The sequence below is a fragment of the Rhea pennata genome, chromosome 25 (genome assembly GCF_028389875.1).
Source record: "Rhea pennata isolate bPtePen1 chromosome 25, bPtePen1.pri, whole genome shotgun sequence".
Taxonomy (NCBI): domain Eukaryota; kingdom Metazoa; phylum Chordata; class Aves; order Rheiformes; family Rheidae; genus Rhea; species Rhea pennata.
The window spans coordinates 3,779,567-3,796,217 of NC_084687.1; the positions used below are offsets into that span (position 1 = coordinate 3,779,567).

Below are 16,651 nucleotides of genomic sequence, written 5' to 3' on the forward strand. Positions count from 1 at the left end.
GCTGATGCTGAAGTCAGTTTTATGGAATTGTCTATAAAACAATATAATTAAGCATGTAATAGGAGTACAGAAACTATGGAGGGAAAGGAAAAAAACATGCACCAGTAAGGAGGTTAACAAGTTTAATTTTTTCATGGTTCATAGAACCAGTAAATGCATGAGTGGAAATATACTGCAACAAAGTTCCAATACTGCCTAAGACTCAAATTCAAGTTCAGACTTGTACATTACCCCCCTGTACATACAGTATTCCCCTTTGAGCACGCTTCTCCTAACTAAATGTAAGAGATGCTGAGGCCATGTGCTCTGCCTAGGGTAATGGTATTGTAACACAAAGAATTAAGTTGGCTCTCATCATAACACAAAAAGAATTCTTAAATAAAAGGTTATAAAAAGTAAACTTTACTATTCATCAGTCAAGACACTGGAGTTTTTGTGCTCCCCTGTTCTACATATGTACCATGTAGAAAGGAAGTGGGTTTTTTTTCCCCCAGTTCTTACTAGTATTTAAAGAAGTGGAAGTAGTTAAATTTTTCTTAAATAGAATAGGTTGAATTGAGTTGCTGGAGCAAGAAACTTGCTGTAAATAACTTGGCCCCAGCTCTGTTCACTCTACATGCATGCAAGGGAGAAGTAAGCAATTCTGTGACACCGCAGGTAGGCATCAGCCTAGGAAAATGCTTTTCACCCAACTCCTTTCCCAAGCTGGCTGTAGATGAAGCTTGACATCAACTTAAAAGTCATGAAAATTTGAAAGAGAAGACAAGCCTCCCACTTTCAAGCAATTAGTGAATAAAAAGCAAGAACACCACTGCATTCCACCTAAGGCAAGCATTCTTATATCTCTTGCTTCACAGAGGAAGAGGGAGCAAGCACAGAAGCATGTAGGTACAAAGTTCAACTTCTGTTTATGGGGGGTTTTGTGCAGTTCAGTGTTGTTAGTTACAATTAGCTGTTTGCATATGGATTTGTTTCAAAGCACATCTGTGGATATGTAGATGCTTTGTTACCTCCTTTCTTACTATGAGAACTGTTCACAGCAATAGTCTCATCTTTACCACTCACGGTAACTTGAACCCCAGCTTTTATTTCTGAATTCTTCTATGAACGAGGCAATAATGGTGAAGGAAATGCCCACCGATGCTTAAAAAGTTAAAGTGCATTTTCCTCTTGAAAGCAGACCCGACAGGCTGCTCTAGTACATTTTCCATCACAGGCAGTAATGCGAATCTATCCTGTCAAAGGCTGCTTGAACAGGGGGTGGGTCGCAGGGGGAGGGGGTGCTCCAGAGAGAACAAGAAGGTTGTCTGACAAGAATGATCCTCTGCTGCAGAGAAAAGGAAACTCACAGAAGTCACAGCATCCGAACAGCAGATCTAGCACAGGCAGAGTGGATGGTGCGGGTGAGCACACCGTGCACCACTGCAGAGCCTTCTAGAATTCAGCTCCCCCTGCTTCTGCCAAAGGCAAATATTCTTCCCTCGAACTCATTTGTGCCTGCTTGCTTCCAGAGTTTCTAGAAGGAAGGTCAGGCTTTTGCAGCTGCTGTCATGTCTGATTTCAGGCACTGGTCAGTCACATCTTGGCAGACAAAGAGATGGCAGAAACACTGGACTCCATCAGTATAGTCTGCCCCAAGGCTGTCTGCTCAAAGCTGGCATACACGCACTAATTCCAGGAACTGGTGTTCAAAGCTACCTTCAGTCTAATGGATTCAAACACTGAGTCAAGATGATGATCTGAAGAGTGACAGTTACTTTTACCATCCGTTGTCTCTATCCCATTCTCTTGCATGCCCTTTCTTTGGAGTAAGCGCTAACAACTGCAAGGAATTCATTTTTGGCTCTTCCTAAGCTGCAGATCACCAGCATCTCCAAATCTAACCTAGCACTGTAAATATGTTCCCATTCCCCCTAGGGCTAAACAAGAACTAAAATGATCTCAGAAGTCTCTTAAAGAGAAGTGTTCAGCAGCTCCAGCGCTGGGTAAAGGGACAAGTGTATAAGAGCACAGTAGAAAAAACAAACCTAAGCTGTTTGCTTTCTTTCATTTAGCTCCCAGATCTCAACTCATGGCTTGTAAATCAGAGGCTGCTCCTAACATAGCAGGCAGGATTCAAATCTTGTATTACTTTAGCTAACTAATTTCAAGGGACTAATACTTAAGTAGAAAAAATAGAAGAAATGCATAAGATTAAGGTTTGGGGGAGTGTGCTCAGCTAAGAAACAAAATAAGCATTGTTTAACTCTTGTAGACAGGTGTAGTTTTCAGCTGATTAATAAAGGAAAGTCACATATAATCTCATTGTTGCTAGCACTGAATGTGTGGCAATCACTTTGTTTTACATGCAGTAAAAAAAGCATGTGCATCAGAAACGGTACATTCAAACACAGAAAATGCATCTGGAAAAAATCCCCAAAGTTTGAAATATGTTAAAGAACTCCACACACAGTGAAGATGCTGTGTGTGACAGGGGAAGGAACAGGCTTTCATCTGTAACACAGAGGGGGCCAAAACTTGCACTATTTGGTATCAAAACACAACACAAGTTCATTTTGTAACAGTTTCTCCCTTCATAACTGCCCTTTACTGCAGGTAGCAACGCACCTGCATCCTTGTTTAGTACCTCAAACATGTATCACCTGGACTAGCAGAACAAAGAAATCACATACCAGTTTGCCTTCAGGAATGGGTTCGATTCTTACACTTCAAAAATAACATACTTTAGTTTTTAATTAGTGCTTCCTTCAAATTTTACTAGGGTGGGCTTTTTTTGATTTTTTTTATTATTATTTTTTAACTCATAGAGGCAGTTTCTTTATGAATTAAGTCAGTCACCATCTGACCATGGAGACTTCTTCCTCTCCAGGAAAATAGCTCCAGAGAAGGTGAAAATACAAACTGTGCTCATCACCACAGCTGCCGTTTCATCTCCATCCCATAGTGAGCTGTTAATAGTGTCAGACTCCACACAAGGAGGCATATGTGCATATGCTCAGCATCCTACTCCTGACCCACACACCAATATCCTCGTTAAAGACCAGGCATGAGCTCAGCACTAATAAAAAATACATGACTAAGAATGCAGACGCTATTTCCTTGTACAGCCACTGCCGCTTTCTGCTTCTCCACTGGTGAACCTCTGCTATGAAGACAGTGTGTACCCCAAAGGAAACATATAGGTGATTCTATCCCATCCCATGACTTATCCAACCTCCTTGACTCCTCTTCTTTGATTGCAAAATTAGAGAAAGATTGAATATTCCTTTGTAATGAAATAATGAATTCCTTTGTGCTTCACCAGCAATGAGGGCAAACTTCATGGGATTAAGTGAGAATGAACTAGACTAAGGCTAATATACTACTGATTCTGTCCTGACACAGCAAATTACTGTGAAAGAATCTGAAGGAATCTGCTTACTATCCTGGCCCTGTTATGCAGACAATAATCAGCCTTAGCCCCCTCCACAAGGGGGAAATCCCTTCCACATCTTCAACACCCACTGACCCCCTAACTTTCCTTTTCATGCAACACCACATATGCTTGCCACATCAGAACTATGAGCAACAATTTCTGGCGTATCTATCACTTCTCAATGTGGTAAGTTAACTGTACTCCTTTTGCTGTGCTCTTTGGCATGTGTAACTGGGCAAGAACACAAAAAAGGAAGATTAAAAGAAGCAGAAACCTCAACATCAACCACCTCTAGATGAAAGATGAAGTAGAGGTATTCCCAGGCTGAAAGCAGACTGTCAATACCACTGCACAAATGAAGAAACACTGGTCCTCCCGCAGCTTCTGACCTTTTGTTTGTAGACTGAGAACTGCCCTAGTTCAGTGGCAGACGGTAGCACCATATTGCCAGGATAGAGTGAAGCGGCTGCAAGCTGGTAGCTCCTTCTCGTTCCTCCTCCCCTGTCGCCCAGCCCAGCCAGGCCTTCCTTCCTTTCTCCCTCTTTCAAGTTTATTTTACAATCACAGTTGGTTTCCATTCTTTGAGGTGATCAGTCTCCAGTGGGTCGACCCATTTAGCAGCAATAACCAAACTAGCCGCCTTAGTGCTGGTGGTGGTCTCCACTCCTCCTGAGCAGCTCCAGCCTGAGCCTTCACTGTCAGAGCTGGAAGAGGGGATTGTATTTCCTAATTTCCTGCAGAAGGCGAGCCTTGTCCATGTTGGCTTCTGCAAGAGCTATTTTCATGGTCTGCAGCTCCCTTTGCAACTCAGGCACCTCCTTTAACTACAAAAAAGAGGAAAACAAACCAGGAGTTCCCAAAGGTAAGCAGCAAGGCAGATCTGACTACATTGATCTGCTCAAACAGGAGAACCGAAGGAGGAGCTTTTAAGATGAATTACACTACATGCCACAACCACACAAAGCTCACTAACATGACCCAGTTTGACTTGCAGGAGTAAGTACTTGCCAGCTGGTGCCTGTAGACTTCTGTACCTATTATTACAATCAGCTCAGGCTGTCAGTGACAGCTGGGTAATGACTACTTACTCCCAAGACTTGACTTCACCTTTCTAGGCAGAGCAACAAGACTTGCAGCAGAGTAAGCTTTTCCTGCAAAGTAGCTGATCTTGGCTGAAAGTAAATATACACATACACAGAAAGCAGGATAAAAACTGGGCTTTGCTCTGTGTTCCTTCTTACTTATGGGGTTGAGACACACCTGTTCAGATTTGTTAAAATTAACATGGTTGTTGGAGCAAGCAGGTATCTGGCATTCTTATTTCTTATCTCCACAATCAAAGTTAATTTTGTTCTCAAACACTACCAGTGAGACTGCACCATGGCTTTATGGCACAGGATAGCATTTTCCTTGGGCTCTCAGGAATCTTTTTACTCAAGAATTTAGCCTTTGCACATGTTCCTATTAAGTTCAATAATATCAGCAAATAAACTGATGTCAAGCTACTGTAATACTTGTGTGGTCCAGTTCTATCAGAGCCCTAGTACATGAGATGCTGAAAACAGGCAGAAGAGAAGGTCTCTGCACTAAGTGGAAAAGAGAAAGATGAGAAACAATGTGATGAGTCCAAGGTCACCAACTCATGAACAGAATCCAAGTCCCAGTTCGGTTTACCTGGTCGGTCACATTGCTCCCTTAATATGTAATTCTCCATAATGAGTGATCAATTTATCAAACAGTCCTTGCACCAGAGAGGATTTATAAGCATAGAACACTGTATTTAAAAATAAATCAATAGTCTGAATTCCAGATAGATAGATCAAAATGGAAAGTTTACACTGAACAGTAGAAATTTTATATGACCTGAAACTCTCCCTGGCTGTAAGACTCACTCTGCTGACTGAAGTTCTCTCTCTTGTTTTCTTTGGTGGGAACCTTCTGATTCCTGTTTTTCTAAAAAGAACTGGACACGGTGGGAAAATGGAGCCCCTCGGAAAAACAATATATTTTTAAAAGGGAACAAGAGATTATGCTAGGCAAGGTACAAATTGCCCTTACTTTTGTAATCACTGGAAAAGGAGGTGCAGACTGCTTTTATGCATGCTCCCTATCTGGGCACACCACACCTATCTAACTGCAAACACATGAAGACAATAGACTTAATTTTCCAGCCTACTGCCAGCTATCTAGTTGTCTAGACAGCCGCAGACAGCAGTGACTCACCTGCAATCCACGTATCCCTCCTGCTGGGGCTGCCAAGACACACACTGCTGGAGATGGAGTTGTCTGTTCCTTAAAAGCTGACACAGGTTTTTCCTGTTTTGGTGAGCCCTCCCCTTGAGGAGCTTGAAAGAAGTATAGAAAATATTCAGGTGTGGACATTTATACATCAGGGTACTTAGGAAAAAAGGAAGTAAACAATTTTTTTTCCTTTTTTTGTTTTTCTTTTGTAAACAGGAAAAATCTAGTCCCCATTTTAAGGGACTAGACTTTAGGGGACTTTCACGGAGAAACCAAAGCAATGGAAGAATCTGTCCTGACCCTGTGAGCTCAGGGAAACATCAGACATGAGTTCACACTGCCAGGCCATTGCTTTAGGTATTCACCTACGCTGCCTGAGGTATCACATTTGCTAGCCAAACAAATCAACATCCTTCCCAGCAGTGACCATCACATCTCACTTCCAGTCTCCTCCAGCACCAGGCACAGCAGAGCATTCTACCTCCAATAAAGCCCGGGGGGCACCCGGGAAGAATAACCGAGGAACCTTGATGTCGCTGACCTGTTAGATAGAAAGCCCCATCGTCTCTGCGCTTCACAATGATGTGATCTACTGCCAAGGTGATGGGAACAGGGCCAGGGGAGGTAGGGTAGACCCGGGGGCTGTCATCCTGCGAAGAAACAAAGCAGAAAAAAGATGAACTGCTGTGACAGCTCTAGCAACTCTGCAAAGAATTCCGCTTGCCCCCAGCCTTCATAGGAGTAATGTTACTATGGGCAACACCACCAAAGTAACCCATCATACGGAAAAAAATGGCTTCACAAGGCTGCACAGGGGTCTTAATTTTTCTACAAAGCTCTCCCACAGAGTTCTGTTGTATTCCTAAGAAAGGCTGGGAAGATTCCTACTACCATCTTCCTGAAGGTGACCTCTCACAGCTGCCCTCCTGCAAGTTCCTGGTTCAAACTCCCATCAAAATAAACCCACTATGCCCTAGGTAGGAGATTTTCATGCTGCTCTGCAGCAGCACTGGCTCCTGCTTGTCAGGGCAGCCAACACATTGCTTTCAAAAAGGTTTATCAAGGACTTCTGTCAGTGACTCTGTCCTAAGTATCAATCACCTCTTACATGGTTTTCATCTGTAGTTCTCAAAATGCTTACAGAGAACATCAAATAACTCCTATTTCACACAAACACATGGGGGAAAAGGTATTTAATTCTCTTCTCCTCAAGTCTGCAAAACAAGCATCAAACAAGGCTAGGCAAACTTGGACTGTAATACTATCACTCAACAATTCTATTACGTTACTTTTTCATACATAGGGTAGTTTTTAGGAACAAAATAAAATACAATCAGGAAAACAGGACCTCTACAGAGTCTTCAAGCAATCCAACCATATATTTTCCCAAGCAAAATCTTGCATGTGAACTCTGCACAGGTTACCACCTTGGTTCCCCAAACACTCACCTTCAACGTGATTTTAGCGTTCACAATTTCTATCTCCATGGGGATCACCTCTGGGATTATTTCGTCCTCAAGAAAGGGGCCAAGGTTAGTAAGGAAGGACATGAAGAGCTCTGCTGTGTAACTGTGGACCAGCATATGAAGGAAGCCATTCTGAACAGCAAGTGGTGAGTGCACAGCAGCATTAGGTCCTATTTCAAGACGCAAGCACACTTCTGGCTGGGTCTTACTAGCTTCAGGGACTGAAGGCTTCTCTACACCAGGATCTCCTAGAGTTATAGCAGAAAGATCTCATTGCAGAAAGCAGCACCAGTATCAGGACATAAACTCAAGATCTGTGTCTTGTAAAGTGCTTTACTGTCCACTTGCAGAATGGAATCCAGCTGACACTAGTAGCAGTCTGAAGCTTTCCTTCACATGAAATAAATCCAGGATTCAAAAGACTAAGAGTTCACATCACAGAAACTATCACTAGAGACAGATCCTATGAGTCCCCAGATCTATCTTTCTTCTCTCACCATCTCAGCACATCTTATAACTTGTCTTAATTTTGCATTTACATGAGTCGACCAGAAGTTCATGACTCAGCTCTCCAAAGCTGATCTGGGTCTTTCCACTGCTACCTCAACTTTATGCAATTTTGTAGTTTTACTTTGCCCCCTCGTGGCTATAGGGAGTATTGTAAAGGACCAGCAGTCCAGGAACTCCTTCCTACTCGCCCTTTCATATGAAGTTTTGGATTGTAGTTGTTTATGGTGTCTTTTTAATTCCAGCTAATATTTGCACTAGATGCAAACAAAAATACCAGTTAAAATAGAAAAAAAAATGGAAGATTCCTTAAGGATGGCCATTACTAAGTGCAGTTATAAAAGCCAGCAGGCTCCAAGAGCCAGAGTCTTACCTAGATAGCCACGCAGATATTGCCACATTCCAACGTTGTTGAGCTGCTCTGGAACCACATCCATTACTTGTAAGGCAACGGACAAATCGTCACCCCTTGCCTCTATCCCACAGTTCATCTCATTCATCTTCAACATAAGGACAGACACCTGAAATAACAAGTGAGTTTGTTACTGGCTAAAACAGCACCAGGATTCACTTCTCACTCAGAGACAAAATTACAGGGAAAAGGAACAAAACTGACCAGCTGAAGGCTAGGGTCTTCACTCTGTGAGGTTGAGCTATTTATTTCAGGAGACACTCTATCCTCATCCTCTGCCATCGGGCTTGCTCTACTGCCTGTGTCATCGTGCTCCTGAGGGAGATGTCCCAAGGAAAGAGGGTCCAGGCTGGGTTCTGAAATGGAAGTATAAAAACCTCAGTTATGTTTCTTTTTCCAGTTTTTAGAAAACCCCGATATTTGCCTGAATCTCATGGGCTGTCATCCTATACCAGCCTCTCAAAAACTCTCTCCAGTTCCTCTGATGGATTTAAGCACAGACCTTCAATGAATGAAGTCTACTGCAGTGCTCAGTGTACCTCACTTCCACCCACCTCCTACTACACCTTTCCTAAATGCTGTGAACCATCCAGCCACCTGCACACATCTACAGTCCTTGCTCAAGGATAGCCACATGCCTTAGAACACCATCATGATAGCACAGGGGTCACCCTCCCTACGCATTTGCACTTCCTCATCTCAAAAAACAGAGCACCGTTGTGAGCGAGCCGTTCACAATATTCAAGAAGAATGAGCAGCACAAGTGATTTCCAGATGAACGCAGCATGACTCACTTGGTTGCCAGTGGCAGAAAACTGTTCACCGGTGTGAAACAACAGTAGGAAAGAGGGGACCCCCAAGCGCGGTTTACCGGAGTCCGTGAGCAGCACAAAGCCGTCACTGCCATCGCTATCCACAGACAGCCCGTCCTCGGGGCCGCTCCCGTCCACAGACGTGGTGTCAAACGAATGTTGGGATGTTGTCCTCTTCATGGAGAAGAAGCGCATCCGGCTGCTGCCACCCCCGCCAGGAGTCACTGCTCCCTCTTCTGCTTTAGGCACAGCATCCCTACCAAAAACCCGTATAGGAAAGCAGCTTAGCCTCTGCACTACACAGGTTTTGGGCTGAACTCTGAACACTGGCGGGACAGGCTGTAGCGTATTTAAGCCACCCCCAAGAGATGAATGTCTAACCCATGCTTAAGATCCTCTCCAAAGAGGAGACTTGACAGTCTCTCAAGGCTGTTTGCTTCAGTTTCTTCTGGGAAAGACTCCAGCGCACCCACTTGTTTCACGAAAAGAGAGGGACTGCCAGCACTGGCCAGCCTGGGCTAGGCCTGAACTCACAATCCAGGCTTGCTCTGTGCATCACTACCATTTAGCTAAAACAGCTCCACCATCCCCACATCTGATTACCACATGGGGTTCAGCTGAAGATATTCATACACCAAAAATTTAAATACAAGTTACCAAAAAAGCTACTATACAGCTGTCATTTGGCCATAACATCAAGTTACTGGCAAATGGCCTGTATTTGCACTGACAACTTAGAAACTAGAGGAATTTTCCCAGGCTCTCTTGGCCAAAATCTCCTATTGCTGGTATAAAGCAAACCTCATGCCTCACAGCAACCCTAAGAGAGGCTTTGTTTTAGCAGTAAAAGGCAATTGTCTGTGGGGCATGCAGGATCTGTGATCCAAACGACAGAGAGAGAAAGGGGGCAGTCAGCCTACGCTTTGCCTCTTTTCCAGCAGCTTTGCTCCTGCTATTTTGAAGCACAGGAGGATGACTCACTCACTTGGTTGGTGGGAGAGAGAGCATTTTCTGCATGGTGGAGGTCATCTTCTCCCGGCTCAGGCTCAAAGCGTCTTTCGTTATAGACATGGCTTCTTTGGTGAGGTCCATAGTCGCGTGCAAAGCTTCCCTAGTGGCATCCTTTGTGATATGCAGTGCACTAGACAACTCCACTTCCAGGTTTTTTAATGGGATGAGCTCTGCCTGCCCGTTGAGAGTGACGCTTCCTCTCCTCAAGGACTGTACATCTGAGGTTGGGCTGGAAGGGAGGGCAGGAGGGCTCTGAGGATGGCTGCTGGACTCTGCCGGTCTTTCCGCAACCAGGGCTTCCACAGCTTCATGTGCTTCCTCTATCAGGCCTTTCTCCTCCATACTCTTACTACATGGACTTTTACTCAGAGCTCCATCACTTGCAGATCTTGGGAGTCCCTCCAGTGGTGCGGTGGTTACACCTGTACCTGTTTCTTCAGTCCCACTATCCTCTGGGACCTTTGAGCTACTGATTGCTTCCTTCTCTGAACTTGTCTCTGATTTCAGCTCCTTCTCTTCAGCTGCCAGCCCCTCCTTGCTGTCTGAGGGCGAGAGCTCCGACTCTATCAGGCTTGTTGTGTCTGAGTCAAGGGATCGGGGTTCCAAGCCAGAGCCTGGCATGGGGTTCATGAACAGGGCAACTTCGGCACTGTGGAACATAACTCCTACACAAGCAGACATAGGATCTAAAGGAGACCCAGTCACTTCCTGTGTATCTTGGGCCAGCTGCTCCTGTAGTGTTTGCAAAACCTCTTTCATCCTGAGCAGCACCAAATATTGATAGTGGTTGAGCCGAACTTTGACATGAACAGATGAGGATAAAAGCATGTGAATATCAGCAGAGGATTCCAGCTCTTTATCTTCTAATCCATCATCAGTTTCACAGTCACATTCTCCCAAGACGCCCATTGTCTCTGGGACCTTGTAGATGTTCTTCAGATCTTGGTCAGTCTTTGATCTTTGGCAAATCCCATGCTCCCTGGAAAGGTTCTCATTCTTGGAATGGTTGCTAAAGCTGGCAGAAGGCTTGATTTTCAATTCAGAAGCAGCCAGTGCCTGTCGTTTAGACATCTGAGCTTGCCCCCATCTCTTGGGAAGGCATGCCCAAATGGAAAGGGGAAATGGATCAATAAAGTTAATGGCTCTGCCCTTTGAACTCTCAGCACCCTCAAAGTCCAGGGAAAGCTCTGTGAAATTCATAGACCATAGGTCTTCAGAGGCAGAGGATTTGTGGAGCACCTGGGAAAAGCCTATGTGCTTCTGAGGTCTGTCATCCACCTCATATGCATGGCGCAAGAAAAGGGTGTGGAGAAGGCTGAAGTTGTCATCCTGAGACCTTGGGAACCGGGCATAGTTAGAGTGGAAGAATTCTGAATTGGCAAATCTGCGGAAGAGGCTCTGGAGGTCCTGGCAACTGCAGGAGGGAGCGTGGCGGGTGTTGGTGGCAGTCATCTCTGACACGCGAATGCACAGTGCCTGCGGACGATCTCGATGGTCAGTAACTTTCTTCTCCACAGGGATGTTGAGCTACAAGGAGGAGAGATGCAAGAATTTCAAGTAAAGAGGTTAGAAAGGAAATTGAGAGAGGCCATTTACACAGAAGGGTAATTGTGGAATACATAACAAATGGACAGACTAGGAATTTTACTACAGTCCTAGGAGGTTAGACTCTCAAATCATCCCTATCTTTATTATCATTATTATAAATCAGGGAAGAGAATCAGACAGGAAGGAATTTAAACTGACTTTCAGGTTCCTTTATCATCCATGGTTTGTGCAGCAGGTCAAACTTAAAAACTGTACACTTTGACCCTTCTTCACAAGGGCTTACTATCCACTCAGGCTTTAAAGTTTCATCACAGAACTGCTAACAAGGCTAGTCAATGGCAAACACAAGAGGATGTCAACGCTGCAGATGCATGCCAACTGGGAACGGGATGAGAGTTATAAAGTGGTTTTCAAAGGCCAGAAAGCAACTTTTGGCTACTACAGACTTTTTTTTAAGCTGTGTAAATGCAGCCTGCAGCAGATGACTATTTTTACACACCTGAACCATCAAGTTCGCTTCAACAGTCTTTTCATAAATTCTGACCTTCCTGTATATGCTGGGCTAGAACTCAAGTACATGTTTTATTCCCCATAGATCAAAACAAAAGACACAGAGCAGACGGCCTAAAAAGGTCAAATTCCTGTTTTCTCATTCTGAACTCCAGCTGTGTCCTAGGCTCAAGTTCCTTCCATGAAAGGGAAGCAGAAAACCCTGAAAACTGAGAAAGGAAAGAAACAAACAGTACCTTCAGCCGGAAGCCATCTAGTCGAATGTCAAAGTGCTCATCATGCTTGCCCGAGTCCTCCAGCTTGTAGATGGCTTTGAACTGCTCCAAGCTGCGATAAAGATCTAGACAGAAGAGGTTTATCCAGAGCACACTTGCTGTATCCACGGTAAGCATCAAGTCATTCAGCTGTGCATACAGGTTTGGGCACGGAACTAGAACAAAAAAGAATCAGGACGGATTAGTAACAGTCAGCAAAGGCGCTTCAAATGGTCTCGAGCTCAATGTATAACCTGTACCAATATCACCAAAGCAGAGGGCTTTAACACTCACTGCAAGAAACCTCTTGATCAAAGGGAGAAACTGAAGGGCAGCAGTGAAGTGACATGTTCTAGTTCTCCCATCAAGTCAGCTGCAAAAACCTAGTCAACGGGTGAGGCAGAACCCAAGGCCTGGGCAGACATAGCAGATTTTTCAATATGCCCCGGGCAAGTTATTTTTCAAGCATAACTCTGCCCACATGTTTTGCACCAAGGATCTAGCCCAGTTTCCAGTAGGGAAAGAAAACAAAACAAAACACCCTCCCCCAACACCTTCTTCCCAACAGAAAAGGCATACAACTAGGAAAAAAACCCCACACCCTCAGAGAAACTGTAAGAGGGTTAACACACTGAAAGAATTAAAAGTGGACTGATTCTTTAAGAAGCTTGTGAAAGAAGGTGCTAACCTTGGTATATTACCTGGAAAGTCCTGATTGTCTGGGAAGTAATACTCTGTAAATTCAATATGGATTGCAGAGACCTGATCGGGAAGATTGAGGAATTTTCTACTACATGAAAGCAAGGTGGAGGGTTTCTTACTGTGCTGACCAGCTGTAGAAACCTGCAAACACAATGGTAAGCAGTTGTGTTAAATTCAGATTTGGCAAAATAAAATGTCCCAGTAACCCTGCAGTTTCCCACATTCAATCTACTTCATTTACATAAACATACTCTGTTTACAAGTAAAAATAAAACTTTTTCTGCATGTTAATATTTTCAGCTCCTTTCCTTTGAGGGAATTTGGTTCTTTATGTCTCCCGTAACTATTAGTAAAAGCCATGACAATCAGAATTAGGTGATGTGAATAAACAGAACTGCAATCTATTTTAGCATTTTTCAGGATTAACAACATGTTGATAAATCCATTATAATGTCTGGTACTGATTATCCTCTTATGAGGGATACAGAGTATATTAATGCGGGGTCTGATCCAGTCCAGTGATCCTTTCTCTCCTGGGTCAGAAAGCAAGAGGGAAGACTTACTCCTCTCCTATCAAAATCCATGCACTTACTAATTTTTCAAATGAACAGATCTTTTATTCTGAGCTTGCCTTATGCTTGATGAAAGTTTAGATGTGAACAGACAGGCACATAGCTTAGGATTCTGCAGAAACTCTGTGGTTATGCATGCAGTTTCCACTGAATATGAAAATTATCTGCAGTTCATACTTAGTTTAAAAGTTTTACATGCAACACAATAAAGGCATCTGGGTTCCCTGGTTGCAAGATTTTTTTTTTTTTTTGGCTTAGATGACATGAGGTTTGCATGATTTATTTCCACTGTATCAATTAAATTATTACTTTTTTTTTAAAAAAAAAAAAAAGACGACACAAACAACGGACATTAGCTCATTTCCAGGCACTGCCCACATCCCTACCTGGTGAACGTCTAGGTCATCCACTCGAACCACTACACAGCTAGATCGAAGGCGGTTCCAGGAAGGGTGCCGGAGTTGTGGTAAGCTTGAAGGAGGGACACGGCCTTTCTCTGAGGGATTTTTATGAGGACTCAGCAAAGTATCTGTAGGGATGGAAGAGCAGAATCAACCAGGGTTTTACTTATCTTCTTTGTAGTGAACTTCACCATCAATGCCATGGAGTCCCGAAAAACACATACATGCTTATAGAGTGAAAATAACAGAATCAGATTTATAAATAAATGGGCAGTGCTAGGCAGTAAAAAAAAACCAACCAACCAACCAAAAAAAAACAAAAACAAAAGAACTTAGTACTTGTGAAAGAAAAACTTGCGAAAGATCAGTATGCCCTGTAGCCAGAGAACATAGTTCTTCAGCCTGGCTTTTGGTATCTTCCAGCACTCAGGGCATTTCATTACTCATTACATACTCACTTACGGAAAAAAAAATCAGTAAACAAGCTAGGAAAGTGATTACTGCAATCTGTTCGTTCTCTCTGCAGTGTCATTCTGGAATGATATGCATTTTACTTTGTCATAGAATTTACAATTTTTATTGTGCTATGGATCTCTGCACCAACAAATCAACCTGCTAAGTCAGTGAAGCAGAACTAGAGATACTGCTGGATGGAGCAAAGCTGTTACCATCTTCTGCTTTACCAGCAATTTTATCAAACATTGTTACCTGGTTTCTTTTTGAAGGGAGAAAGTGGAGTCCTGTTAAATGAAGGGTCCATTTCTTCATAATGCTTCTCAACCTTGCTTTGAAATTCACTGACCAACTTCTTTGCCCACTGTCCTCGGGTTTCCATGGCCTCGCCGTATCTCACCCAGTGCTTGCAGGCATCTCCTGCATGGAAGAAAACATCCTGGCTTTCAAATGAAGTTCCTGGATGCACGTAATCCTGCTGCTCCCCGCAAATACATGTAAATCTGTAAAGCATTTCCTTTCATTGATGACCCGATTCTGTAACATGCAATATGCAGCACACTAAGTGCTCATGAAACAAGACCAGGCTTCCACATAACAGAGCTGTTCCTGCCAGATCTTCTTTATTCAGTTAAACAGACTTTCTCCCAAGATACATCCTATAACACTTTTAAATTGATTAGGTACATGTAAGAACCAGATCCAGAGCTTAAGCAACTGAAAAGGGATCCAAATACTCAACTTTTTGGCTTTATAACAGATAGTAACTTATTCCTTGCTTTCTACTCTATTCTGCCAGAAGGTTAAACCTGGTTAAACCTACCTCATCTACAAAGAGGTAAATTAGATTAATCCTGCCCATGAGGATTTAAGTCACAAATCCTTTGTGAAGCCTTTCTTCCAATCCCGCTTGAAGCCATGTAGCATCATTGTTCTCTAAATTCTCTCTCTTTTTTTTTAATCTCTCTTCCCAAGTTGAGACACACTCCCTTACCTGCCCTGTGGAAAGGATAATAGTCAAAGGCCATCCTCCTGAACGTCAGCTGTATAGCACCTCCCAGCATCCCATGCTTCAAAGTGCCTGTGGAGAACAGGAAAAAACAAAACAAAACATGAACACCTCTGCAGTTCAAGTCCTCAGGAGAATTCAGAACTGCCGACTGATTGCCATCATGGCCAATATTAGAGTATTTTCTTTTTAAAAGTGGTACCAAAACCTTTTGCTAGACAAAAAAATAGCGGTCAACAGAATGAAATTGTTTATACCAAAGAGCCAGACCTTGAATCTCAAATACAGAACTGTAAGATCACATCACTTCCCAGGCCCCCATCAATTACATTTTTCACTACAATAACCAGTGCTATGAAATAAAGACAGCAAAAACTGCACTGAAATGCTGATAACAACAGCTCAGGAGAAGGCAGCAACAGACCAGAAAAAAAAAAAAAAAAAAAAAAACAGACAAACCTGACCTCTGTAATAGCAACGGTAAGGCATTAAGATTTATTTTTTTAAGGCAGATGCATAGGAATGAACACTAGAGACTGCTGTACACTGAAAGAGTGAGACAGAAAGGAAGAAAGGTACCTTTATCTCAAAACAAAGAAAAAGTAATTAAAGTACACCTCAGTAGAGGGGAGCTATGAGTAATACAATTACTTAATTATATATACACAACTGAACAGGCAGAAAAATGGTCTGCTGAAGAAGGCAAAGAATCCTTGTTTAGGACATTCCAAGTAGAATGGTTGCACTGTCAAGTGCTACAATTTCTTACCAAGTGGAATGATCTATTAGATCATGTCCTATCTCCTTTGCGCAATACCAGATTGTTCCTAGAAAACATCCTCTTGACTCATCTAAGTCACTGTTAACATTTCCACTGATAGACTTCCCCATGTTTGTTCCATGGAGCCATGAAAGATTTTCCAGTGCCTAGCTCAGACATACAGAACTGATCTCTCCATGAACCTCGTAAGCCTAAGCCACCGCCCACTGCCTCACTGGGAATCAGTAACAGAAGAGATGTTTGCTTTCAACATGAAAATCCTCCCTCAAGAGGGAAAACTGGTAACTGGATTAATTTCTTCCTCCTGCATCTTTTCTCAGTTAGGTACCTGACTCCCGAGTGTGGCTATCATCACAGATGTGCAGGTCCAGGCGTGAGATGAGGAGGTGGTATGATGACTCTTTCATGTCATGTTTATCAAAGTATTGGCCAATGCTACTTGCACTCGGGCTGACTCCAAATGACTGAGACCAGGACTGCTGGGTACTTGGAGCAGGCGGCGTGATCTATTAGAGAGAAACAAGCTTGGTGAGTACTAAGAGAAAGCAAAAAAAAGA

General features: G+C 43.2%; 2 protein-coding genes across 2 annotated transcripts in view; one reads left to right on the forward strand and one right to left on the reverse strand.

The window, feature by feature from the left end:
- Nucleotides 1-16,651, forward strand: part of RPS10 (ribosomal protein S10) — a 382,514-nt gene that overhangs the window by 256,414 nt on the left and 109,449 nt on the right. The window lies entirely within an intron of this gene.
- The window catches only part of BLTP3A (bridge-like lipid transfer protein family member 3A), a 35,964-nt gene continuing 19,418 nt past the window's right edge, over nt 106-16,651 (reverse strand). Inside the window, exons 8-21 of the mRNA XM_062594775.1 lie at nt 16,423-16,600; nt 15,299-15,385; nt 14,560-14,724; nt 13,837-13,979; nt 12,878-13,019; nt 12,159-12,352; nt 9,839-11,391; nt 8,913-9,109; nt 8,246-8,397; nt 8,003-8,150; nt 7,105-7,370; nt 6,198-6,306; nt 5,639-5,760; nt 106-4,239 (exon numbers count right to left, since the gene is read on the reverse strand). Coding sequence (XP_062450759.1) covers nt 4,114-4,239; nt 5,639-5,760; nt 6,198-6,306; nt 7,105-7,370; nt 8,003-8,150; nt 8,246-8,397; nt 8,913-9,109; nt 9,839-11,391; nt 12,159-12,352; nt 12,878-13,019; nt 13,837-13,979; nt 14,560-14,724; nt 15,299-15,385; nt 16,423-16,600 — 3,582 coding nt within the window. The 3' untranslated portion in view covers nt 106-4,113. The remainder of the gene's footprint in view (nt 4,240-5,638; nt 5,761-6,197; nt 6,307-7,104; nt 7,371-8,002; nt 8,151-8,245; nt 8,398-8,912; nt 9,110-9,838; nt 11,392-12,158; nt 12,353-12,877; nt 13,020-13,836; nt 13,980-14,559; nt 14,725-15,298; nt 15,386-16,422; nt 16,601-16,651) is intronic.